General features: G+C 36.4%; 1 protein-coding gene across 2 annotated transcripts in view; it reads left to right on the top strand.

The window, feature by feature from the left end:
• The window catches only part of SRRM4 (serine/arginine repetitive matrix 4), a 519,623-nt gene extending 494,442 nt beyond the window's left edge, over nucleotides 1-25,181 (top strand). Inside the window, exons 9-14 of one of the 2 annotated variants that reach the window (XM_044068321.1) lie at nucleotides 676-681; nucleotides 3,848-4,191; nucleotides 7,700-7,918; nucleotides 10,194-10,304; nucleotides 11,327-11,485; nucleotides 23,911-25,181. In XM_044068321.1, coding sequence (XP_043924256.1) covers nucleotides 676-681; nucleotides 3,848-4,191; nucleotides 7,700-7,918; nucleotides 10,194-10,304; nucleotides 11,327-11,485; nucleotides 23,911-24,160 — 1,089 coding nt within the window. In that variant the 3' untranslated portion in view covers nucleotides 24,161-25,181. The remainder of the gene's footprint in view (nucleotides 1-675; nucleotides 682-3,847; nucleotides 4,192-7,699; nucleotides 7,919-10,193; nucleotides 10,305-11,326; nucleotides 11,486-23,910) is intronic. The other variant, XM_044068322.1, reaches the window with a different exon arrangement.
• The last annotated feature ends 932 nt before the right edge of the window (nucleotides 25,182-26,113 follow it).

Here is a 26,113-nt window from a genome sequence, read left to right as displayed (position 1 = left end):
TGAATGGATAAAATGCTGTCTGCTGGAGCCTTCATATTTATATGATGACTGTCAGCGTTTCTTTGGTTCTGTCATTCCTTAGCCATTTCTCCAGCAATGAAGAGCAGCAGATGACAAGCAGCATTAGCCATCTAGCACCAAAAACATACAGCTCAAAGATCATAATAAAAGACAGACAAATAGAATGGCTTTTACATGAAGTACTGTATCCATTATAAGTAGTAGCATTTCAGTCATTCAGATATTTGGCTGAACATAGAAAAGAAGATCTAATAGAAGAAGGAGAGGGTCTGTTAAGCATCCACACTTCTGAAAAGTCAACAGACTGTCATATGGCAAACATCTCTTTAGACTTGGTAGAACACTATTTAGAAAAGATGACTGGCACAAATGTATCTATCCGCAGATAGCTGTATTACAATAAAAACATTTTTTTTGTTTCTTTGAATGTCCCTGTTTGTATGTCTTAGGTTGTTCTGCATAATAAACCATGTGTGTTATAAAGATGTGGTTCAGTATAAATTATGTTTTCCCTCATCAGTCATTCTTAAATTAAATGTGTTTCAACAAGTTCTAAATATATGCTGTAACATTTTTATTTTATTACCACAATCCAAATTAGGATTTTTGTTTTGTTTATATTTTCTTTCTAATACTGCATTCCAAATGAATAAGGGAAAGGTGGGTATTACTGATGAATTTCCAATTGCAGGCATAAAAGTAGAAGTCTTTCAATATGATTGTTTGGATAAAAAGGCAAAAATAAATTATGTATTGGACATGCCTGGGCTGTTGGTTCAGTTATGCTGCAATGCTCTCTGGGAGTTGTAGTTAATTAAAAATGCTTGTTACTGGTCAACATATATACTTAAATTATGCATTCAGTCCAGGATCTTAGTGGGCTCATGAAAAAGTATATGTTCGAATGACAAGTTTTGAGTTACAGTATAATTACACGTATTACCATGGTATGTTGCCATTTAAACATTATTGGGTTTTTTTTAATTATAAAATGGAAATTTGCTGAGCAATTTTAAATGTAACAAATAAAAAGATGGCATTTTTAGAAGCACAAGGCATCATTAAATTGCTATATTGCCACAAACATTACATCTGAAGTATTACTCCTATATTATTCTTTCCTTAAGTTACTCCAGCCTCGTTATTCTCACATCAAATACATACCATATATGAAGATTAATACAATTTTGGTAAGATTTGTAAGAAAATTCCTATACCTAATAACTAAAATTACAGTGCAGATTCACAGTTTGCACTAAGGATTTATAACAACAAAATTACTTATGAAATACTTTTTGACATGCTAAATATTGCAGTGCCTTCCCAAGTCTGAAGCCTGCATAAGTGAACACAATAAAATTGCAGCAGCATTATTGTGAACATTTAGCATTTTACTTTTTAGACCACTGACACTATTCTTTTTGTGACGCTTATGTTAGCTAATCAGAATAGAGGAAATTACATTCCATCCAGTTATTAATTCTCTGTTCATGTTATGGTAGAATAAGTGCTGTTAATTTTGATGTAGTTTGTTAAATATGTCACTTCACAAGAAATAAAAACAAATGGAAAAGTAGGAAAGAAGTTAGGATTGCTTTTAACTTTCTGTATTGAAAAATAATTTAACAATGTGGAGGGACTAAAACAACCAGGAAAATGCACAGTGAGCATAATTAATTCCAGAACTGTACCTGTTAATAGGCAATTAAGTCAAATGTGCAGTTACATCACCCTGAAATGCACTACACAAAGGAAGAATTTTATGTTGTTACATCATGTAGTATATGTTATGGGATTCTAAGAACAACTTCATGTTTGCAAACTCAGAACACTGTTTTGTAACATCCTCCCATTATATACTAAACCATATCTCAAGAGGAATACCCCTTTTGAATATGGAAAATGAATTTTGAAAGTCTACAAGTATGCAGTCTTCCTTTAATTTCTTTTTTAGAAGCCAGGTGGTACATTTTACATGAATGCATTTTTGCACCTCACATTTCTAAAAATGTGTAGAAATCTAGTTATTGGATCACTTTATGAACCAAATGATGCTTTTGCCTGAATGCATTTTAAAATTTGCACTTGACTTTGAAGTGTAATGATTGTTCCATAGACAGAACATGTGGTCATCATATTACACATTAAAGCCTTCATAATTCTGGCAATTACTCCAAAAGTTACTGTACTCTTAAAATATTTAAACCAATAAACATGTGAAAGCAGAGCTAGGTTTCTTGGTCACAGCAGTGTTATTTAGAAAGGTATACCTTACTACACCTTCACAACAATTTAATGTGTTCTATTAGTCATAGTATATAAAGAAAGGCTTTAAAAATACATCCATTTGTAAGTTGCATTCATGGGTATGTGGGGAAGCAAGACAGAGAAGGAGAATTAGTTACATATGGCATAGATAAATAGTAGCCTTTAGACTATAATTGAATATTTGCAGTGCATATTATCAGTATAAAATATCCATCCATCCATCCATCCATCCATCCATCCATCCATCCATCCATCCATCCATCCATTCACAACCCCTTTTCCTATTTTTGCACATGGGGTTGGGGTGTTTTATCAGAATAGTTAAACATAGTATATTGTTTACTGATATAGTGAGTGACTAGAATCAATGCATTAACTACAACTCCCAGAGTGCTTAAAATATTTGTAGTATCATAGTTGTTAAAAAAAATGAATTCTTGCAACAGAATTATTGTGCAGTTTTATGAACTTCAAACAGTACAGGCTTCCAGAATGAAATAACAGTTTGTCAAATCAGTTACGAGTTGCTATTTTATTTTTAATACGTTATTATTGCAATTCAGAGGGTCAATGTATCCCAAGTAAAACACGTTTAATGAAGAGGACAATTTGGTTTTAATGCCCCTTCTAAACTGCAGAGTTGATTTTCCAGTATTTCCTAATAAATATTGTTTAATTCATTTGTTTGCTATATTTATTGTCTTAGTTAAAAGATATTTCACTTATTATGATATAGATTTTAAGCATATTCCCCACAAATAAAAAATCAGTGAATTTAGCAGAAATTCTTAGTGTGAAGAAGGGATTTGAAGAGAGAGAGGGGTTTATGTGCTTATTTTTTTGTAATCTGAGACTAATGATGCACTCATGTTGCCCGCTCTTCCCTTTTTCTTACACCTTACCTACTAAAGGAGGAAATCTTGATTGGTAAGTCAATGCTATCCGCAGACATAGGGAATTTATTTTAGGCCGCAGGAGAGATTCATATCTGTTTAGATTTTTCTGCAGGAAGATTAAAAAAAAAAAAAAAACAGAAAGAAAAAGCTGTATATATCTTTCTTAGGGCTTGTTTAGTTAAAGTGATAAAAACTATCTGTTTGCAAATTTTACTTTATACTTTTAATATTCAGTTTGTGATGTTTGTTCAATGTTTAAAAAAAGAATATAAGATATATTAATGTTGCGGAATTTTGAAACCTTTAGTTTACTTTTTTATTCATTTTTATTAGCAATACGTAGTTTTGTATGCACACCTCTTTCCTTCCATTCTTATGTTTTTAATTTGGGTTTCTTCTTTTTCTTTTTAGTAGCTCCTTTTGGGGTACATTCAGATTTTCTTTCTCTTTTCTACATGATTTGCATGCTTTGGATTTTTGCATGATGTTTTACTCCTTACTTTTTCATGTTGGGTGAAAAGGTTACTCTCCATGGTTTTTAGGGGTATAAGTCTGAATTTTTTGTTTTTATTTGTTTTCAAAGTATTCAATAATATATAAAGGTGACTAATTAGAACACATTATTTTTGGCCTTATAATACCTGTGATGTCTCTGTTTGCAGATATCACAGTCAGGGCCTACTGCTAACATAATAACTAAAAAAGAAAATGAGTTTGACACTCTAACCAGTCAGACTAGGAACCAACAAGAATATGATTCAGGAAATGACACATCATCCCCACCTGCAACGCAAACAAGCTCATCTGGGTCAAAGGTTAATGAGGAGAAACAAACTCTACTTCCTGCTGATTTTGAAAAGAGACTTTTTCCAAAAGAAGAAAAGCATACAGACACAGACAATGGATTTGATTCTGGGAACTCCGTTATCAGTTACTCCTCCAGGTACAAAGAAGTAGCTTCTGAAATTGTATCACCAGGATCCCAGCAGCACAAGGACACTGTCAGGTACAGATAAGATGCTGTTATTACCTTCATGTATATTTCAGAAGCAGGGAAGCCCTCATAGCATTACACCTGTAAAAGTCTGACAATGAAACTCAGTATTTTGTAATATATCAATATATAATGCATGTATTACTTTTAAGCTGTGTACCATTTGAAATGCTGTAATTTCTGTTTACATCTGGGTTTTAGCAAAGAAGGTAGAAAATCAAATATTCACAGAGTTTTGTATACTTTTCTATCTCTTAATGTGTTAATTGAAATGGGCATTTTCAGATAACCGTGGTACTCAGGTATTTCTAGAATGTTCTCTATGCAAGAGTACTACCACATAGTACATGTTGCTTTTCTCACAAATATAGTTCTGTCAATATAATAATGTAATGCTTAAATCAGCATCAGTTCAAATGTGACTTTTTTCTACGTTAATTTCTTTTTTCTGTTTTTTTTATTTGCATTCATCTTTTATTTCATTAATTTGTTAACATGGTAAGCACACTAAATATAAATGCCATTTTAAGGCAAGAACCTGAGAGCATTGGCTGATTAATTATACTCACACAATCTGCAGCTAGAAACTGAAGGTATCGAATTGAGGAAGACAGATTTTATATCTCATTGTCTTTACCTTCTCTGTTAACCTGTAATGTTTCATTTAGATTTTATAGCACTACTTTTGAAATATGCTATATCATTTTGTTGTTTGTTGATCAGTGGAATGAAGGAGTGTTTAACAGACATTTGTTATTCATGACTCAGTGGAGCCCTGCAGTTTGTTAGAATGCAATCCTTTGGTGTGTTTTACATTAAAAACTTTCCATGGATACTGCATTAAATTAGAAGATTGCAATGTCAGTGAAGGGAAAAGGAGGGTTTGTACCTTTCACTTATATTCCTACTGAATGGAGTTGACATCATGTGGCAGTGAGATAAGCAAATTCCCCTTTTCCTCACTGCTATGTGACACCATAGTTAGTATATTTATAGTTGAGGGAGTATTAAAGCACAAACTCTCACATGCGATTACTGAGGAGCTTTGGGCCCTCCCCACCAAATGCTTCCTTTGTGTGATATCAAGTTTTGTTTTTAATCAAACATCCATTGTTTCAGATCTGATATATTGAATTTCAGTTCTAAATTTACATGAATGATTCAATACAGAACCAAACCCAGGCCACCAGTATAAATCCAGTATCTCAAAGAGGTATAATGCCGTGCATGGAGATGGAAGCCCACATCATGATATAAGCTCTAAGCATGTCACGGACACCCTATATCACGCATAGGCAAGGGCTTGTTCCATAGTGGCTGAGAGGTCAGCCCTGGGGCAAGGGGCATCAAGGAGGAGGAGGAGCAGGCTAAGAGCCCCTGAGGAGTTTAGACAAGGTACAATCATATGACAGTACTGGTATCATCATACTGACAGAGTGGACACTGCCATCAGGATGGTCGAAGCCCCAGACAGTTCAGTCCATGGTGCACCAAGTTAGTGACAATCAGAGCAGATTACAACAGAAATGCAGACATAGACAAGTAAGTTGACCACACTGCACTACATTGTGTTTTGTCATGGTAACATCAAGTATGCTGGCATAGAGCAGAGGCAGGTTAGGACAGAATGATGCAGCTTGCATGGGTACACTTATCATGCATGTTTCAAGATCTCAGTTTAAGTACAAGTAGTCATACTCACTTTGGTGTATCACTTTTGTGTATTCACAAGGCAGACCATTGCTACAGTGACACCAGTGGAGGCTGGAGCAGGTCAGCAGGATAATGCTGACATCCATGCAGGGGCTGAAGGTAATGAGATGACACAAACACCTGAATCGCAGTGAGACAACAGTATGGAACCATCTCCTTCTTGTGTAGAACATTGACCCAGAGTATTGGGTCAGTGTTCATCTTAACCCACAGATTAAAATGAGTCTGAAATTCTAAGCACTCACCATCTCCAGTGAGGGAGAGGGTCTATGTAGCTCCAATCATCAGTGATGCTCCCACCATCACTGCTGTAGCAGATGAGTACATTATATCCAATGTGGGTATATATGAATACTACAGCACAATCTCTCAGGTGGATTGATGACGTGAATGGCACTTGGCTTCAGTGAGCAAATGTGTCAGGCACAATCTGCAGCAAACCGTGCCAAAATGAGGATGACCACTGGGCTGCTTGGCATTCATGACACTATAGTTACCATCTCAACTTGTTGATTTTCTGTAAAGGATGTCAATATAATATAATGGATATATGGCAAATGCCTGAAGGAACTAACACAAAGTATCAGAGATGCTGATATTTATTTATGCATTTGTTGGCTTGGGTAGAACACAGTTATCCACATGGACTCTTTTCAGGCTCAGCCCTGAGTTTACAACCAGATAAAAAATGCACAAGTTTATAAAATAAGCCTATTACACATCAATTTACATTAAAAAAACAGTAATCCAATCAAAGTTGCAAAATTAGTTGTGTTATTATTCAAGGCAAGATTGGCAAAAGTCTCTTAAGCTTTTACAAGTAGGAGTACATAGATTAGCAGAAGGCTTTATACTGCATAATAAATATTGTGCGACATTATGAACTCAGCTAAAGGAATACTGTATTTGTACTATATCATGAATCATCTACAAAACTACGAAAATTAGCGCTGGTACACATTTTACACTGAGAAATGTACATTTGGAAGAGGGTGATGGTAAGGGAGGAATTTGGAATATTTGAGGTTTGAAGGGAAAGTTTAGATATGGAGAATTTGTGGGGGGAAAAGAAGTTGAAACATGATGTTCAGCTATAAAATGCAGAGATAGACACAGTGACAAATGCCAGATATTCAAAATAATCTCCAGAGACAAAACGCAAAGACCTGAAACAGACACATGAATAGTTAAATTGTGTTTGATTTGTGTGTGACACTCTAGGGTTGGATTATGGTAAAGGAATAGCACTCTGATGGAAAACAATCATCAGTTCAATAGAGTAATCCTTGAAGTTACCAAACCCCAGTATTCTCCTACAAAGATTTTCTAAGTCAAGGTCAGATTTGTATTATAAGGTTTAGTCATAGTACCCTTATAATATCTCTTTAAGGAAATATTTGAAGGAATTAACAATCAGTGGTCAGATGCCTATTTCAAAGTCAGATTTTTTTAGTATCTCAGGTTTATACAAGATATTTTGTGGCTTTCAATTTATATTTCAAGTTAAATAGAGTCTAATTTCTGGCATTCCAGTTTAATTTTGGTTAAGGAATTCATACTCTGAACCCAAATTCCTATTTATGAATATATATTGCTGATGAAATTGTTAGCTGGATTAGTCTCAGGTGTTAGGATCATGGAGTTTAGGTAGCTGAAGGGTTAACAATTTGGATTAGTTGAATTATGAAAGAAACCATATCTTGCAATATCTGAATAATAATTTTATGTGCATGCCCAGACATTCTGTATTATCAAGATAATAAAAAAGTTAAATGCATCTTTGCATGACTGCCTTCTTTATTTATAGAAAATCACCTCCTCTGTGCACCGACTATTCTGAAGAAAAAAAGAGCCTTTTGCCTTCACCTACCCAAAGATCATCGCCCACAAATCATTCCAGGACAAGCTCCTGCAGCAGAAGCAGCAGGTTATCTCGAAGTTCCAGTCGTTCCTCGCGTTCGTCCTCTCTCTCACACCGGTCATCCTCCAGACGATCCAGAAGCAGGTCACACTCCTCAGGGAAAAGGTACGTTACTATCGTAAATGCAATTACAGCTACTGCCTGTAAGGAAAAAGGAAAACTGGACAACTTTGCTCCACCTTGAGGGCTAGTGAAGCTCAACAAAATGATGATTTAGGAAGTTAAACAACAGCCAAAACACTTGTTGAAAGATCAAATGGCTAGACCATGCTCAGCCCTTCCTCATAGTTTTACAGTGCTCATTGGTTTGAGGCAGTGAATTAAGTAAGTTGCATTAAAGCATATATGGGAAGAAAAGAATATATCAGTGCATCCCATGATCAGATACTTTATGGATGACATGATGAGAGAAAGGACAAACTGATGGCAAGCACAGATGACACAGACATAGTATATCTCTTTGCATCATTAGTTACAGAGGCTTCAAAGAATTTCTTTGCAGGCAAGGTTTAAATAGCCAGCTAGGCATAGAAAAGAATGAAAAGTCAATCTGTGGATTGGCTTTTCCAGAGAGACAGAGAAAAAAATGAATTATGTAATGTTGCAGTGACACTTGAGGATGTCTTGTAGGAAAATGTGCCTCATGAATCTCAGTGTACCAAATGCATATCAGCAACATGACACAAAGACAGAAGTTATACTGTCATCTAGCAGTTATGTCATATATGCCAATTTTTACCATGGAGGAAGGGCAAAATTATAAAACAAAAATCCTATGTGCGTTGTAGTATGGTTGGGGGGGGGGGGGTTGAAATTCCATATTTTGCTAGAATGCATTACAAAAAAAAAACACTTTAAACATTATTAACACAAATTAACAAACTGACTCTGGTAGATAATAACCCAATACTTAACCAAGGAATCCCAAATTATTTCCTGATTTTAATGTAAAATAACACACAAACTGTTTAAAGAGCAAGTGTTCATATAAATAAACATGGTTTAGTCAGCAAGTTGCGTCCGGTGCTACAAGGAATTTATGTTTTTTTCTGTTTTTAATATATGCAATCCTTTTTTTGTTGCATGCAGATTTTGTGTAAGTGCCATTTTGTGCATACACACACACACACACACACACACACACACACACACACACACACACACACACACACACACACACACACACACACACATACACACACTGAAGCATGTCAGTCTACAACACAGTTCTTTTAACTCTACTATGTACAAAACAAATGGGCAAAGATCCAGCATTTTATAGTGCCTCAGTCTTGATATGATATAGCCAATATAGGAAACAGACATTTGGCCTTATGGCCTACATTCAGTAATCACCTACTTGAGGGGGATATAGCCTCCTAAATTCCTTAATGACAATTCACTTTTTTTTGTCTACAAGTAGTACACATGCAGCATGAAACAGAAATACAACATGAAATTTTACATTTGATACATCAAATATTAGTTTATATAATCCCATGTATTATATATAAACTGTTACAATTTATGCATTGAATCCATGTGCAGCGTAGGTGGAGATGGCCTTATCATTTCTAAACAAAACAACAATGGAGGAGGTTCAAACTATACAAATTTAATGGTAGAGAGGGGTACATGAATATGCCTAGGAGATGGACTTCACTCAGTCAGTTTATGACAGTTTTTTACTTTTTTACAAAAGACCTTGTTGGATTTTGAAATGTCAAACAGAGCACAAGCTAGTACTATATTTAGACCACTCGTTATTTTGTCTAAGAGAAAATATTGAACTGGACATTTTACAGGGTGACTCCACTTCGATTTGTAAATTAATTGATAAGTAGCTAGGATTAATCTGAAGCAGAACACATAAATCACAGACAGTACAAAGATACATGAAAGAAGAATAAGTTTTAAAAAAGAAAGACTTTCCTAAAATTTGTAGGAGAGATAAGGGTAAAAATTATCCAGCTATCAACCGAATGCCTGAGGATTATTGCCTTCTTTACATTTTCATAGGTATGCAATCCTTAAGGAGTATTGCCTTCAATACATTTTCGTAGGTATGCAGTGCCCAAGGATTATTGCCTTCTTTACATTTTCATAGGTATGCAATAACCAATGATTATTGCCTTCAATACATTTTTGTAGGTATGCAATGCCCAAGGATTATTGCCTTCAATACATTTTCCTAGGTATGCAATGCCTGAGGATTATTGCATTCTATACATTTTCATAGGTATGCAATGCCCGAGGATTATTGCCTTCAATACATTTTTCTCTATATGTAATGTCCGAGGTTATTGCTCTCTATGCTTTTTCATATGTATGCATTCAAATTTGTTTATTCCTTTTTTTTTTTTTTTTTTTCTTACTGCAGGTCCTACTCCCGATCTCCTAGCTACTCATCCAAATCCCACAGGAGAAGTCCTGGTAGCAGAAGTTCACAGTCTCGACACAGCAGCAGTTACTCTAGATACAGCCCAGACAGGTATTCCATGGTTCTCTCTTTTAATCACTACCCACTGATTTCCTGTATGAAATAAAAACATCTGGGATGTACAGAGCAACTATACCACTTCTAATGTTTAAATTGGTGAAAATGCTGTCATCCTACATTTTAAAGGTATCAGTTATTTCATTATCTTTACGAACTCAGCCTACTATACCCCACTAATCACTTTCATAATTCCAGCTATAACGTTTCTTTTCAAAGCTCTCATTATCCTTCCATTCAGCCATTTGCTTATCCAGTTCTTGACCTTAATCTCCCTAAAGCCCATGCAATTTTTCTATCAGCCTTCTCTATTCTTAGTCAAAGGCCTTGCTTAGGTCTAAAAAGACTATGCCTACAGAAAGACTCCTGTCAAGCTCAACTGTAGTCTAGTCAGTATAAAGTTTGACTAACAGCTTCTTCTGGTCATAGATCCTTATCATTTGCTGTATGGGAAAATGTCATTTATTATACACATATGACGCATTAAGGATATTCTGTTTATTTGATATACACATCAGTTCACATATTACACATATTATATTGCACATTTACAATATTATGTTGACTTATACTCATGATATTATGCAATATTGGATACTTCTTCTCACACCTGTCCACTTGCACCTTGCCTTCATTAGATATGTTAAGTCTTCTATTAATCCTACTTCCTTATACCTTTTTGGTTCCCCTGATCTCTGGCTTCTGAATTTTCCTTCCCTCAGTTTTGCAGAAACCTGAGTGCCATGGTAAGAAACATTCTCATTTTCTACATGTAACTCTATCAGTCTGTTTGTATGTCTGTCTGTCTCTCTCTCTCTCACTGATGCTCACTCTTTTTCAATAACAGCTTAAATGAAGAGCTTGCACAGGACTTACATGGTGTACTTTTTTGACCTTTGTGCTTACTATTTTTTACTATTTTTAAAAGTATTCCTTTGATAATTTTTGATGATATGACTTATTTATAATTTTGCATGATGTCACCATTCTGCTGTTTGCATTTATGTATTTTTAAGGGAAAACAGCAGGGATCATAAGAAATATGGCTCAACTGAAAAGGACTCTCCAAAAGACAGAAAGAGAGACCGAGACAGGAGGCGACGAAGATCATATTCTCCTCTGAAGAAACGGAGATGGGATTCCCCAAGTCATCTGGAAGCAAGAAGGATAACAAGGTGGGAAAAACTCTTATAGTTAAAAAAATGCATATATTGGCACATATATAATTCTTCCTAACAGATTAATCCACTAAATGCATTCATTTAGGAAGCTGCAGCTTCTTAAATGAATTCCAGAGCTATACTCAAGTCACAAAGGTAACTCCTGATCATACATGCTGGTACGGCATTCACACCCCAAAGGGCAACTACCAGTCATGCCCCATAACAGCTGGCACCCCTTGCCCTACGGATGGGTCTGGCACAGGTATACCCAGGCATACATCATGTATACTATTTTGTACCTGTTTTAAAATAATTTATTTATATTGTCCATTGAGAGATACCAGAGTTACAAAAAGCTTACTCATTTGTCATGGATAATGGCTTTACATTCTGTAAAGAGGTCATTTTTTTATTTATAAGTTTGTATAGTATATGTGTGCATGTATGCATGTATGCCTTTATTTATGTATTTAGTTAGTTAGTTAGTTAGTTAGTTAGTTAGTTAGTTAGTTAGTTATTGCTACCTGCCATTTCAATTTTTTTCTTTAAGTTATGAAATGTATTTTGTCCAGAAACATGTAATTTATAAAGTGGGAAGGGCTATACTCAAGCCTGTTTGTAAAGGTTTAAATTGTCTGGAGATAAACTATTTCTACATTGCTCAGCTTATTTATCGGCCAAAGAGAATGTGGGTTGGCGCATATTTTCTTCTTCAGCATATATTTGAAAAACTTGCTGGTTCATAGGTTCATAGGTTGGTACTAGGCTATCAGCCCTAGGGCCTATACAAGCCTAGCCATAACAATTCCCTGGCTATTTCTTCCCACATTATTTACTTTCCTGGACCCATGTCTAGCAGGGCGACTGACGTGATCCCTGGGGTGAATTTCCTTTCTCCCATCCAATCGTCAAGGTTCCTCTTGAAGAGGTCCAAAGAGGCACTCTGCTTGACATGTATGGGCAATCTATTCCAGAGTCTGGGGAGTCTCTGGGTCAGGAACCTATCCCTCCAGCATGTTTTGTTTATTGTGATGACAAGGTTTAGATCCCTGGGCGTGTATCTCTGAGGGATTGGGATTTCTTTAAGTGTAGCATGTCCAACAGCTCTGGGTTTGACATGGCCTTGTATGTTAAGCAGAGATCGCCTCGGAGTAGGCGATATGCGACAGAGTATAGCTGGAGTTTTTAAGGCGGTCAGCGTAGGGCATCTGCTTTAGGCCTGTGATTCTTTTAGTGAGGTATTTCTGAGGCCTTTCCAGTTGTTGCAGATGTCTTGAGAGGAACATACCAAATGGGGCATTGTATTCTATAATGGGTCTAATGAGGGATGAGTACAGTGGTACGATGCCCTCCTTTTTCTGGATGAAAAGCCCTTCGTGATGAGGTGTGCCACATAGAAGGATTTCCTGACTGTTGTGGTGATGTGGTTATCGAAGGTGAGACCACTGTCCACCTGTGTCCCTAAGTCTCTTATCACACTTTCTGTGTTTAGTGTACTGCCACCTATATGGTAATTCATGGATACATGTTTTTCCCAAAGGGGATAACAATACATTTCTTGGCATTGAGCTTGAGCCCATGGCTCTGGCACCAAGCATCTGTTTCTGTAAGGCCCTTTTGTAGAGTATCCACATCATTTGGGGATTCAATAATGGCTCCCAGTTTGCAGTCATCTGCAAACTTTGTTAGCCAGAGTCCCTTAGTGTTGACCTGTACTTCAGAGAAGTAGATGCCAAACAAGAGCGGCCCCAGGACTGAACCCTGAGGTACTCCACTTGTCACTTGTCTGGAGCTGGGATTTCGGTTGAGATCTTATTATTCACAGATTTAGATTCAGCTTTCAATAATGTCCTTCACCTGCAATACATATGCATGTGAACTATCATTGAGCTTGTCATGCAACTGGCCTCAGGGTTTTCCTGCATTCTTTAATCTGATTTTAAACTTTGCAAAGAGTATTGATGGTCAAGCCACAGTCAAGCTCCAGGTGTTGTTTTTGCTGTCTGTGCAGATCTCGTCCATCACCAGCTGCAAAGTATGAAGTCAATCTTATTTTCATACTTACCCATCCAGTGATAGTTATGTGTAAGGCCTGCTCTTACAGGATTTTGAAATACATCATTTCCTATGAGCAGTAAATTATTTTGGCAAAATTGGCTTAGTCTATGCCCTGCTTCATTTTCTACATCAAATCCAAACTTACCTGTTTTCCGGCATTTTTAAATTCTGCTGGTCCATGCCCTGCTTTATGTCATTCACCAAATTCAGTTTTGTTTATTATTACAGGTGTTCTTTGAAAACCATTTGCCATTTTTTTTGTATTTTACCCAACACTTACAGCAAATTCTCATAAAATTGATTGGCGTCCTCCTCCTTGGTATCTTTAGTTGGAGCATAAACATGTATCACTATAATGCTGAATGGCTACTCCAGCCATTCATCAAGATTCTTGTCACCAGTACAAAAATCTGAGGCTTAAGTATTGTAAAATAACCCACCACAGTCTACTTTACTTCAGCAGTTCCCAATATATTAATGTCTATACTTGTCCTCTCGACTTTAACCACATCAGGTTTGCCTTAATTCACATATTTATAGGATCAAACATTCTAAGTTCTCATGGTGTGTAATTCATTACAGTCCTGCACTTTCCTTGCATCTCTTACCATCTCAGCAGATGGATGTCTTCTCTGCTTTAATTCATCTACATTATAACATCTAGTGCTACTTATACCTGCCCCCTGATCATCCCCAGTATTATTCTAGGTACCTTTAGACCTGAGATCTCATCCTCCAGTGCCATTTCAATATAGGTCTCATCCTCCCATGCCATTTCAATATGGCTCTGTTTGATTCTCTCCATGTAGTTTTCTTTGCAAACAAATATTGGATTGAAATGTCATTACCTTCACCAGTGGACAATGCTTAACTTAGTTTAATCACCCTGTAAGTGGCTTTAGCACCTTCATCATGTTTATTTGTTACATTTGCCTAAAATTAAGCCATTTTATAAGGGTAATATACATCACCAGAAATATCCAGTCATAGTGATGACAATATTTTGTCTGAGTGTTTGCATTCCCAGTCTGGGCTCAGTATAGCTGATTATACAAACTGCTTTCCCAGAAGCTTAATCTTTGAAGTCTAGCAGCTAAAACAATAACTTCAAATAGAGAAACAACACTGAATTTCAAGAACTTGGCTTTAATGTAGTGCATGGAGCATTGTGATTTCATTCCAAAGCTGAGGAAAAGATATAAATGTTAAACACCTTTTTGATGTCAGAAAGGTGCTTAACAAGCATTGTTAGTGTGTGCCTTTTTGCAGTGAGTACTAAGTGACCAAATCTTGTGAATAGTTTTGCAAATATATTAATTAGCAAATGCAGTTCACTTTTTAAAATAATAGCTTCAGCAAAATAAAACAGACACAGCTAAACATGAGGCAAATATAAAGTTCACCATCTCTTTAGTAAAGAGATGGTGAACTTTATATTTGCCTCATGTTATTTTTTTGAGTTTCAATGCTGTGATGGTAAAAGGTACATTCTTAAGAAACTAATAATGTGTACTACCATCTATGCCATTTATTCTGTATTTTGTACTTGCACTACTTTTTTATATTGTTATATCTCAAAAAAATGTTCATGAAAGGAAATATGAACAGACTCCCTATTGAATTGTTGGGACTCACGATACTGAGTCCTGAAATGATATGAAAAAAAAGACAGAAAATACAAGAGAAGAGCAAAATTCTAAACTGCTCTTCTCTTTATAACTTGATTCATGCAGAGGACTAATTTCCTCTTACCCTGCAATATAGGGCCAAGCCCCTTATACAACCCAGACTTCTATACAACTTCTGAGATCACCATACCTTGAAGAAAAGGAAATATTCCAAGAAGTGGCAATCTTGGACTTTGTATATATATAAGTCCAGATTTTCTGTCATTCAATCTCCACATTTTGTGACTCATCATTGTGAGTCCCTTACATTTCAAACAGTTACCATTGGATGCATTACAGAGAAAACTCCACAGTTACATATCAAATTGGGGTAGTTTGTCATTTCTTTAACAACCCACCTGTGCAACTATTGTTATATTCTTAAACTCAGTGGCTTTTGAGTAGCCCGCCCCTACTATAAATCTGATTTTGGACACTCCTCCCAGTCCCATCTCATCGGCTCATTCTACTGAATACTGAAAGATTAATTGGGCAGGCCCACCCCCATAGTTTTTTAACCTTTAATTATCTTCTCTTTCCTCCCTTCCCACTTAACAAAAAAAATTGCACTTTATTCAGCTACTTTTACTGCATTTGTTTTTCATCCTACATTATTACTTCATTTTGCTTTTGCTGCATGTTCTTAAAAGTGCTCAGTTGCATTTATTCTGTTGCATTTATTACTGCTTGTTAGTAGCCTGATTACATTGTAACTGTTATTCTAAACCGCTTAGTTTTGGTTTTAGCACCTGGGTTTCAGGCCACTTATTTTAAATTAAAAAGGTTTGCAGTCTACACAATCGTGGAAGGAGAGAATAGCCTCTGCCCTTCTGAGCTGGGAATTGCTGGTAGAAGGCTTATTGTGCCTGTTGTTCTAAGTGTCTTTGTTCTGGTTTAAGCACTTGGGTTCCAAATCAGTTATTTTACATTAGGAAGATTTGTGGTCTAAACTCTTGTGGCAGGAAAGGATAGCCTACGATCCTCTAAGCTGAGAACTGCTGGTTGAAGGCTTATAGTGTATGTTATTCTGAAAATGTCTTAGTTCTTGTTTATGCACCTGGGCTCCAAACCAGTTATTTTACTTTAAGAAGGTTTAGGTTCTAGACTATTGTATTTTAGTAGAGTGTAGCCTACACCCTTCTAAAATGGAATTTTTGTTCCTGTTTCTATGTAGGCAAGACAGAACATTCCCTTAAAAATGTAGACAAGAACACAATCATGATATCAATGGAAAAAGGACAACCAATGCCCTTTATAGACACAAGACAGTCTATAATGATAACAAGTTATTTAATTTTACAATTTTTGAACAGATAACTCAGAATCCAAGGGGAGGACCTTGGGAATGCATTTTAGAACACCATGAGTTAATATGGCACCTATGGTTAAATGCCATTGAATACCCTGGACTAAATTACACAACTTCTATTAATAGTGCACTTAAACTTTGGGCCAGTAGGTTATGAAAAGAAAAAGAATAGGTTTGCAAGAGTTGGTATTTTTATTTTTTCCCATGTATTCATGAAATATTTTTTCACAGTTCAAATTAGCCATTGTTATAGTATTTAGAACATTTTTTATTTCTTCCTTCATCAAGTTTAACAACATTAGCTTTAAGGAGTATGTTTTTAATATCTGATTGTTTTACTGTTTGTTTTATTAAAAGTAATTTGTGATTGGACAACTCATTCACAGGTTTGGATGAATTCCCTACAAATAGTAGGTTTAACATATGTACCTTACTTCTGAATAAGTCCAAAGGACAAAATCTCTCAGCTGTTATTAAAGTCTTATATTTTTTATCAGTTCATGGCTTGCCGGTGTTTGCATGGTTTACCATCCTTTCTTTTGGTTAATGAAATTATGGCACAGTAATCTATAAAGGGAAGCTTGGGGCAGTGAATATCTTCTCAGTTCAATAGGATAGGGGACTCCAGTGTGCCTTTCACCTCTTTATCCTATTACTAAAGGTCCTCTCAAATGCAAAAGTAGACTGGACAGATCTCATCTTGATAGTTCCTTCTGGCCAAGGTGATACTGTTTCTCCAAGAAAGTATATATAAGCAAAGAGAAATTCACAACCCTAATCTTTCTGTGTCCCACTTCCACAACGTTAGCTCAGTAAGGAGGAAGGTGCAATATATCCAACATAAACAGATTGAAACTAGCAGCCTGGAGAATATAAACCGTATTCCCTTCTAAAAAATATTATGCATCTAAAAGTAGGCCAGGTTATGTATCACAAGAAAAAATAGTACAAGGGTTATATCTGGTGTGCAGACTCTGGCATACTCCCAAAGATAGCTTCTGTTTTATAGATCTGGTTCTGTACGATAATGGTCTGTATTATTCCTGATATACGCTCCATGTTCTAGCTATTTCGGCCTGGCTACTCTTGGATCTTTCACTAATATCGGTCACTACAGTCATAATAGTTTTATAACAGGCTTCTTTATTTATGACCTCCAACAACACCTGCTTTCAAAATGGTTCTAATTTCTTTTTAATCTATAAATACATCTCATACCCTGGTAGACTGTTATTAGAAGCTTTTTATTTGGAAAAGAAAATTTTAAGTTGCAGATCAATATGGGTAAAGCATACAGTCTTCCAGAAAAACAAGGGAGCTCTTCAGATCAACCCCTCTTTCATGTCTAAAGTGGTTTCTAAACTAATATTAAACCAAGGCTTAAAGTTATTACCTTTGTACCAAAAACCTCAAAATAAGGAGAATAACGCCTTCAAATAACACCTCTACAGAAGCAAATACGAGAATAAAATGAAAGGACAAACTATATCAAGCAAATGGACTAGCTTTTGTCTCCTTTATACAAACACATATACAAAGTTAGTTACTAAGCAAATGTTCACTAAATGGCTGGAAAATGTATTTCTTTACTATGATCACCAAAACAAGTTCTTTTACAGGCAGGCTAATACAAATGTTAGTAGGTAAGCATTATCTTTAAGAAAGTGTCAGCAGAAAATATGTATGAGGCAGCTGCTTGTATATTCATCCACACCACGTGGAGGCATTACAAGCTAGATATATAGCATTCAGGAGAACAAGAGGATTTGCCCTTGCAGCCTTGCATAGTATGTGTGCTCCTCCCCATTTATCTGACCATCTTACTCTTTGAGAACCTACTCTTTTCAAGCCTAACGAATGACGCCCCCCCCCACAATGAACAATGTTGTATCAGTATACTCATCATAGCAGTAGAGTTAAAACTATAAAGTTCACTGTTGGGGTGTAAGCTGTCTCCCACCAGCCCATTGGGTTCATTCTTTCTCATTTACTGGGAATCTGAATGCAAGGATGTGGGGAAAAAGTGGCACACTTCTCTCTTAACGTCAGATGTCTCCTCCTACCTCACCATTTTGGAGATGGAAATACACCTTAGCCTTTGTAGTTCAGATCTCCTTGTCAGACAGGATGGGTGCACTTATTGACTACTTTCTTTGTTATACAAAAAAATGAAAATGGGGTGGATCTCACTGGTCTTCCTTTATTACCCAGTATGTTCCTAATGTCCTTAATGTAGCAGAAGATCAACACTGTTCTAGAGACATTCAAAGTTTTGTAAGTCAAGGTAAATGATCCTTCCTATGGCTAATTTTCTATCATTGCAAATCAGTGGCGGCTGGTGACTTCAAATCAAAGGGGGGCTGCAGGAGACAGCTGAATGGGTGGGGTCAATGAGAATGGGTGTGGCCAACTAGAAACAGGAGGAGCTATGCTCAAAACCACAAAAACTGTAACTTTAATTAAATACACTGCCCTGGGTGCCAAGCCTTCATTATGAGAGTCCAATCAAGACAAAATGAAGTGTAGAAGAAAACAAATATTTTAATGCATTGTCTACATGACAACTTACTTAATATCTACATGGAAACAAAAAGGTAAGGCATGCAAAATAAATTTTTAAATTTATTACTGGAATGCCAGTCAAAATCAAGTATAAGAAAAACAAGCAGCACTCAACTCAAACCACTTCTCCTTGCACTGCAGTTCTAATTATAATTTATATTCAGCTTTATTAAAGTATCAAGTAACATGCTGAAAGTAGCAATCTCTGTGATACCCCCACTTGTAAAAATGTTTCTTATCCAAAAAAGACCTGCTGCCTGACAACAACTGTTTACTTGCTTCATGGGGAAAACATGATCAAAGTAAAAAAATGAAAAGCAAACAAGAAACAATCTCAACATACATTGCTTTAAGGATTACTGCACAGGTTATGCACCACACACGATAGATTAGCATTCTGTTTACTTTGCAGGTAAAGCCTGCAAAGATGACTGCAAGTCTCCAACAAATGAAATGAGCTTCTTAAAATAATATAATCCTGTCCTTTATTACAAATACTGTCAGATGCATTTCAATACCCAAGGCTTATATGTTATCTAGTTATGTTAGTATTCTCTGCATGGCAACAACAGAAAAGCTTTCAATGTTGGCAATTCTTTAACAGTATGCTTATTAAAACTTACTTGCATCTTACAATCTCAGACAAGCTTACTTGATGGTCATTAAAGCATTGCTAATTAAACACAGAGCAACAGGCACTTTCTGAATAATAATAATAAGCATAAATCAATAGTATAAAAATATGACAGAAACCAGAACATTCTGCAAAATCAGGGACAGATGAAAAGCCACTGTAGTACTTGTGTCTACCTTGGATGTGGGGATACTCTACACATTTGCACTGCATAACTGCTCCTTGCCTTGCTTAGACACATCCAGAGTCACTACATGGGGGAGTGGGGTGCAACAAGTATGTCACAATTTGAAATATCTCTGGCTGACTGTGATGGCCCTGACATATTTGTCATACTGTTCAACCTCAGAGCAAGAAATCTGGACAAAGCCATACATATAAGGGGACAAAAGCACAAAAATAAGGACAATTTTTAAATATTGCTCTTAGAAATTTAGAAAGATAATAGAATAGTAGGTCTTGCATTAGTATGAATTTTCTGAAGGGTATGAAATCTGAAACTGAAATGTCTGTCATTATTTTCTAACTTCAGTACAGCTGGGAACCTATCAAAGAAGGGACACTTTTTTAATATTAGTACTGCTAACTTGAGCAGCTGACAAAATAAAAGAATCTACATGAATTTCTGAAATAAAAGTAATCTATAACTCTGATTATTACAGTTATTTATTAATTGTAAACCCTCCATGTTTTCTTCCAAAATTACCATTTTGCAGAGGGATTGTTAGGGGAAGAGCAACATTTTGAGCCAAAATCAGGGACAGTTGAGAGGTTTGGATATGCCTAATTCTATAAAGCAATTTATTTGCATGTATCTCTCAACCTGTTAATGCAGGAAATCTGGACAAGGCCAATATATATTGGGGGAACATATAAGCAGTACTAACAATTGCTCTTTTATAAACTGAGACAGTTGATAGAATAACATGTCTTGCTTTAGCATGCATTTTTCTGAAGGTTATGAAGTCTGAAACTCAGTATCTGACATTAGTAACTTCATTCCTAAATGATTTACCAGAAAACTACAAATTTTATGACAAACAAACCAAAAAATAAGAAGCAAAAATCTATTCATTCTGCAAAAATCTGAACAGTTGAGAGGTATAGTTCAGCTGGGGCTGTCTTTGAGTTTGCCGCCCTTCACCCCTCACAAAATCATGGTTGAATGGAGCCTCCCCCCCTTGAGCCATTTCAACGAACTATTACTTGGCTATTTCACCCCATTTACTATAAACACTAACGTGCATACTGCTTTACTTCTTTGATGATTTGAACTTCATTTGAAAGTTTTATTTTGCATTTTACAGCATAAACACTAATGGATATCTGTTAAACAAAGCAATGCAGTCTCACAATGAAAACAGACTTAGCATTAAAACTTATCTGCCGTTGAAACTCACATTCATTGAAACAGCATTGAAACCCACATTCAAAGAAAATACATTTTGCCAGTGGAAGATAAAGATTAACTTTGGGTTTGGGATGTTTTCAAATCACAAGCCCCTTGTACAAGAAACATACACATGCTCTTTCATACACCTTCCTGATTGTATTAAAGTATATTCCTTGTACAATACAGTACAGCTCTAGAGGGCATTTCAAATTTATTGTTTGAACATTTTTTCAGTAAATAATGAAACAAAATGCATGCACCAATAATGACAAAACTGCCCAATTCTGAACATTTCCATCATAAAAGTCTACTCAAACTTCTACAGTCCACCAGTATCAGTACATATGCACAATCTCTGAAGAAGTAAAAGTTGTCTAAATAATTCCACATTAAAGAGATCTGTACCTAATGAAGAGGTTGCTACTAGCAAACAACTTTATATTTCATTGTTTCATCTACAAATAAAGTGTTTGTTGCCCTTGAGGAATAAATTGCCTATCTTACACTAAAAAAATGATAAGCTAGTAATATTGCAATAGAGAATGGATGGCAAACTGATTACATGTTCATAGTTACTAGGTATCTTTATTAAAAAGGAGTGCAAAATCCACCCCCTTTGCAACACAGTATAGTATCAATAATGCATCTATCTACTGTGGGAGTAGAACCCACAGCCTTCTGCATCAAAAGTGAATACACTACCTGTTGTGCTATTAACAACTCAAGCAGACTCAGCTTAAGCAGCACTAATCTTTTGCTCCCCTGCAGCCTTCAGCTCCTTGTAAAATCTACTCACTAAGCTGTATCTCTGAACTTTGCAGCACAAGAAATCTGCAAAAAGCAAAAATGTATTGGGGGGGGGGCAAAAGCCCAAAAAACAGGCATGCATTTTAAACATTGCTTGTATAATGTTGGAAAGTTGCTAGAATAAAATGCTGTGTTATCACCATACCTTTCACTGCCAAGTCTTGAACCCAGAACCCTATGCAAAACAGTCAGAGCAACATAGCACTATGCCAAATCAGCTGTTTTGTGAAAGAGAGGAAGACTGAAACTTAAATGGCTACCATTTAGTGAATTCAGTTCTCACCACAGCTGTCAACCTCTTAGCACAAAACACCTGAATAAAGCCGATAATGGGGGAATACAGCCCCCAAACATATTCAGTGAATTCAGTTCTCACCATAGCTCTCAACCTCTTAGCAAAAAACACCTGGAAAAATCCAGTAATGGGGGAATACAGCCCCCAAACATATTCAGTGGATTCAGTTCTTACCATAGCTCTCAACCTTAGCACAACAAACCTGAATAAAGCCAATAATGGGGGAATACAGTCCCAAAAATAGGGACAAATTTCAAATATCCATCTTATAAACTTAAAAAATTGCTAGAATAAAAGCTTTTGTGTTACCATGTACTTTCTGAAGAATATGAAGTCTGAAATTCAAATGCTTGCCATTTTTATTTAACATTTGTTAATCAGGAAAGTCTGACTTGGAACAAAAGACAATTTTCAGCAGAGGCCCAGGGAGAAACACTCCAGACAGACACATGCCTTTATAAGATGGGAGGACACTAGAGCACACCCACATAAACACAGAGAGAACATGCAGACTCCACACAGAAGGCACCCCAGCCAAGAATCAAACCAGAGAACCTGTAGCTGTCAGGCAAGAATGTGACCACTGCACCATTGCACTACTGATTTTGTAAGGACACAAAAATACAGAAACCACAGATTTTATGAGGAACAGAACAAGCATGAGGGAAAAATCTGCAAATTGTTTACAAATGGTGGTGGGCAGGGAATTCAGGCTCTTGCCACCTGGGCCCAAGGTACAGGGTTTAAGCCTATTCTCTACCCACCACCATATAGCACTTGGGGCGTTACACACACACACACATACACACACACACACACACACACACACACACACACACACACACACACACACACTTCCCTACGTGAAAGAGAATAGTCTCCAGTATGGTTTCTGGCTCCAATAACAGTCCCAAAATACTCCAGCCACAAGTCCCGTGCACACACATACACACACTTCCCTACCTGAGAGAGAGAAGGCTGCAGGATGGTTTCTGGCTCCAATAATGTCCCAAAACACTCAAGCCACAAGTCCCGTGCAGCTAACTGTTTTCCTGGGGATGGTTTCTGGCTCCAATGTCTTCTAGGGGAGAATTCTCATGTGAGAGCAGGCTCCAGCCTGTGGATGTTGCAGTCCAGACGTCATCCATTCTGTGCGGTTGTCACCGCATGGACTTCTGGGCTGCAAGGCAGAGATGGCCTTTCCTCCTATCTGGACTGCTAACAAAGCAGTCTGGAGTTCCTCATCTGTGCAATCATGCATGCGTGGAGATGTTCCAGGACTCGAAAATAATTTTTTTATTTTATTTTTTTTTTACAGCTGGGGGGCTGCAGTGCTGCAGTCCTATAGCATAAGTCTCCCCTGTTACAAATGATACTGCAGTAGTGATCTTTGTTTTCAAACATCTACTGTTATACTCAGTATCCCCATTTAAATGTGCTTCCTAGGATTTTTAATATTATCTGATCAGTTTACAGAGTTGTCCATTTTATCAAACCTGTTCAACACATTACTGCTTAGTAGCATTTCAGAACCATCTGTGTTAGCTAGTGCAGTGTGTAAGTAGTACATGAATGTAGTGTATTATTACTGTATGGACTATTAGTAGCAGTTTTTCTAAATTATTTTATTACTGTTTGCGATACATTAGACACAACTTCCTAAACAAATGTTAACCAAAAAACTTGTCTTTTTCCGTTACTTATTGCATTAGTGCCAGAAAACGTCCTGTTCCTTACTATCGACCCAGTCCTTCAACTCCAAGCAGTAACAGCAGCTATTCTTCACGGTCTAGTAGCAGGAGTCGAAGTAGAAGTCACAGTCGAAGTCGCAGCAGAAGTTACTCCAGTTACTGGAGTCGAAGCAGAAGCAGCCGAAGCCGAAGTCAGAGCTGGTCACGGAGCAGCCGAAGTAGAAGCAAAAGTCACAACTCTGTAGACAGCTATGACAGTCTACGACATTGAAAAACTCTTTTCTCATCCCTGTCAGGTGGTCACAAGACTTTGATTAATAAACATTTGCTTTGGAATGTAAGTTTGGACTGCATCACGCATGCCATTCTGCACAAAAAAGGAAAACCTTCCTAAGGGGTCCAAGTTTGATTCCTAACTGGTTCCAAGAAAACTCCACCTGAATTCTACATTAAGGACTGCATTGCTCCTTGTTTTTTGCTAGTCAGTCCCATGGACTACTTAAGGATATACTGTTCTCTTTTCATAAACAATTGAACTAGGAGTATGTTCTGTGCTGTCTTGACTGTGGTAGGAAATCCCTGTGCATTTATAATATTGCTTCAATAGATTTAAAATAATTTTACTTTATGGGCTGAAGGCATTTCCTCTAGTCCCAGTTTCCCCATGCAGTCACCTAGTGTTCTTTTTTTTACCTCAGAGTTCACCACTGCCTGAAAGGAGTAAGCTGTGGGACTCATATGATCTTTGTGAGATTTTTCGCAGATGACCTAATTGCATTAATGAATCACACACTGTGTAAGGCCCATTTGGTTTTGTTAATGTATCTTTTTTTGTGCGATTAAGGAGTACCACTACATAATACTCATTTCTTTATAATACATTAAGTCTGTTACCTAGGAAACCACCAGCAACATGAAAGACAGTAATTTATGCACTGGACACAACATCATTCCTTCTACCAAGTATTAACTTTTGACTATCATTTATGCACTGGACACAACATCATTCCTTCTACCAAGTATTAACTTTTGACTATCACTTGCAATGGATGAACTTGTAAAACATCACCTCACACAGATTCATGGCATTTTCACCTTATAACATACAGTTTTCTGACAATGTCGATCATTTAAAAAATAAATTTTGGATTAACATTGCACACCTGAACCACAATTAACCATAGTTCTAAAACATATTTTGTAATGCATATCAGGACAAGTTCAGTTTAATTGTGCATATCTGGGAACAAGAAGTCGTAGCTGTAATAAACTGTATATGACCATAAAAAGTTCAGAAGTATGTTAATTATTTTAAACTTATTTTAGAACAGTGCTTAATCCACAGACCAGTTTATTAAATAATAATAATAATAGTAGTTATGATGATAATAATAGTAATCATTCATACAGCCATACCAACCCCATCATTAATATCTTTTTAAAAATATTGGCATCTGCAAAACAATAATTTTATCACAGATCTTAATTAATTAAAGTTTTACTGTGGAAAGAAATGGGTAGTATTTGTTTAAGTAATTTAAAATAGTGGGTGCCTTCTTTGCATGAGTTTAAACAAATAATGATTCATAACAATACATTTAATGTTCCAGAAACATTGACGAGGTCTTAACTAACAGGATGAATATTGAAGTATAACATGATAACTAGGCTACAAATAATGTTTTATTCCATTTCTGCAGGACTAGGGTCCAGATCGTATGATGCAAATTATGAAGTGTTAAATCCAATATCTATTTTGAAAAAAAAAATGAGATGGAATTCTTTTCAAAATCTAGTGCTATATCTGATTTTGTAATGGGATGCAGTGTGTCTTCTCTTACTATCAAAATATATCACACCGTTACCCAATCATTCTCCTGTATGGTTTAAGAGGCAGATCACTGTACCATTTAGACTGATTATGCTTCATAAGGAAGTGGAGAAATGCCTAATTGTAATTAGAATGTGAAACTCCCAATCAATACATCACTGTCATTAGACAAAGTGCAGCAAATTGCAGCCATTTACTTAGGAGAGATATTTCACCAAAATATTTTCAGTTGTGATAGAGTACGATATCTAAGTGTGATTATGATGGGTCTATATTATAAGAACTAATGCTTACAACCACCACTTTGTCAACACGTTTTAAGCGAACGCTCTTATAAGCAAAAGCTGTAAAGATCAAAAACATTAATTTTGAAATGTCATAGTTGGCCAGCAC

This window comes from Protopterus annectens, chromosome 4.part0, assembly GCF_019279795.1.
Source record: "Protopterus annectens isolate FY-2018-M chromosome 4.part0, PAN1.0, whole genome shotgun sequence".
In the NCBI taxonomy this organism is placed as follows: domain Eukaryota; kingdom Metazoa; phylum Chordata; order Ceratodontiformes; family Protopteridae; genus Protopterus; species Protopterus annectens.
The sequence above is the reverse complement of the archived record's forward strand: the minus strand, read 5'-3'. Positions and strand labels throughout refer to the sequence as shown.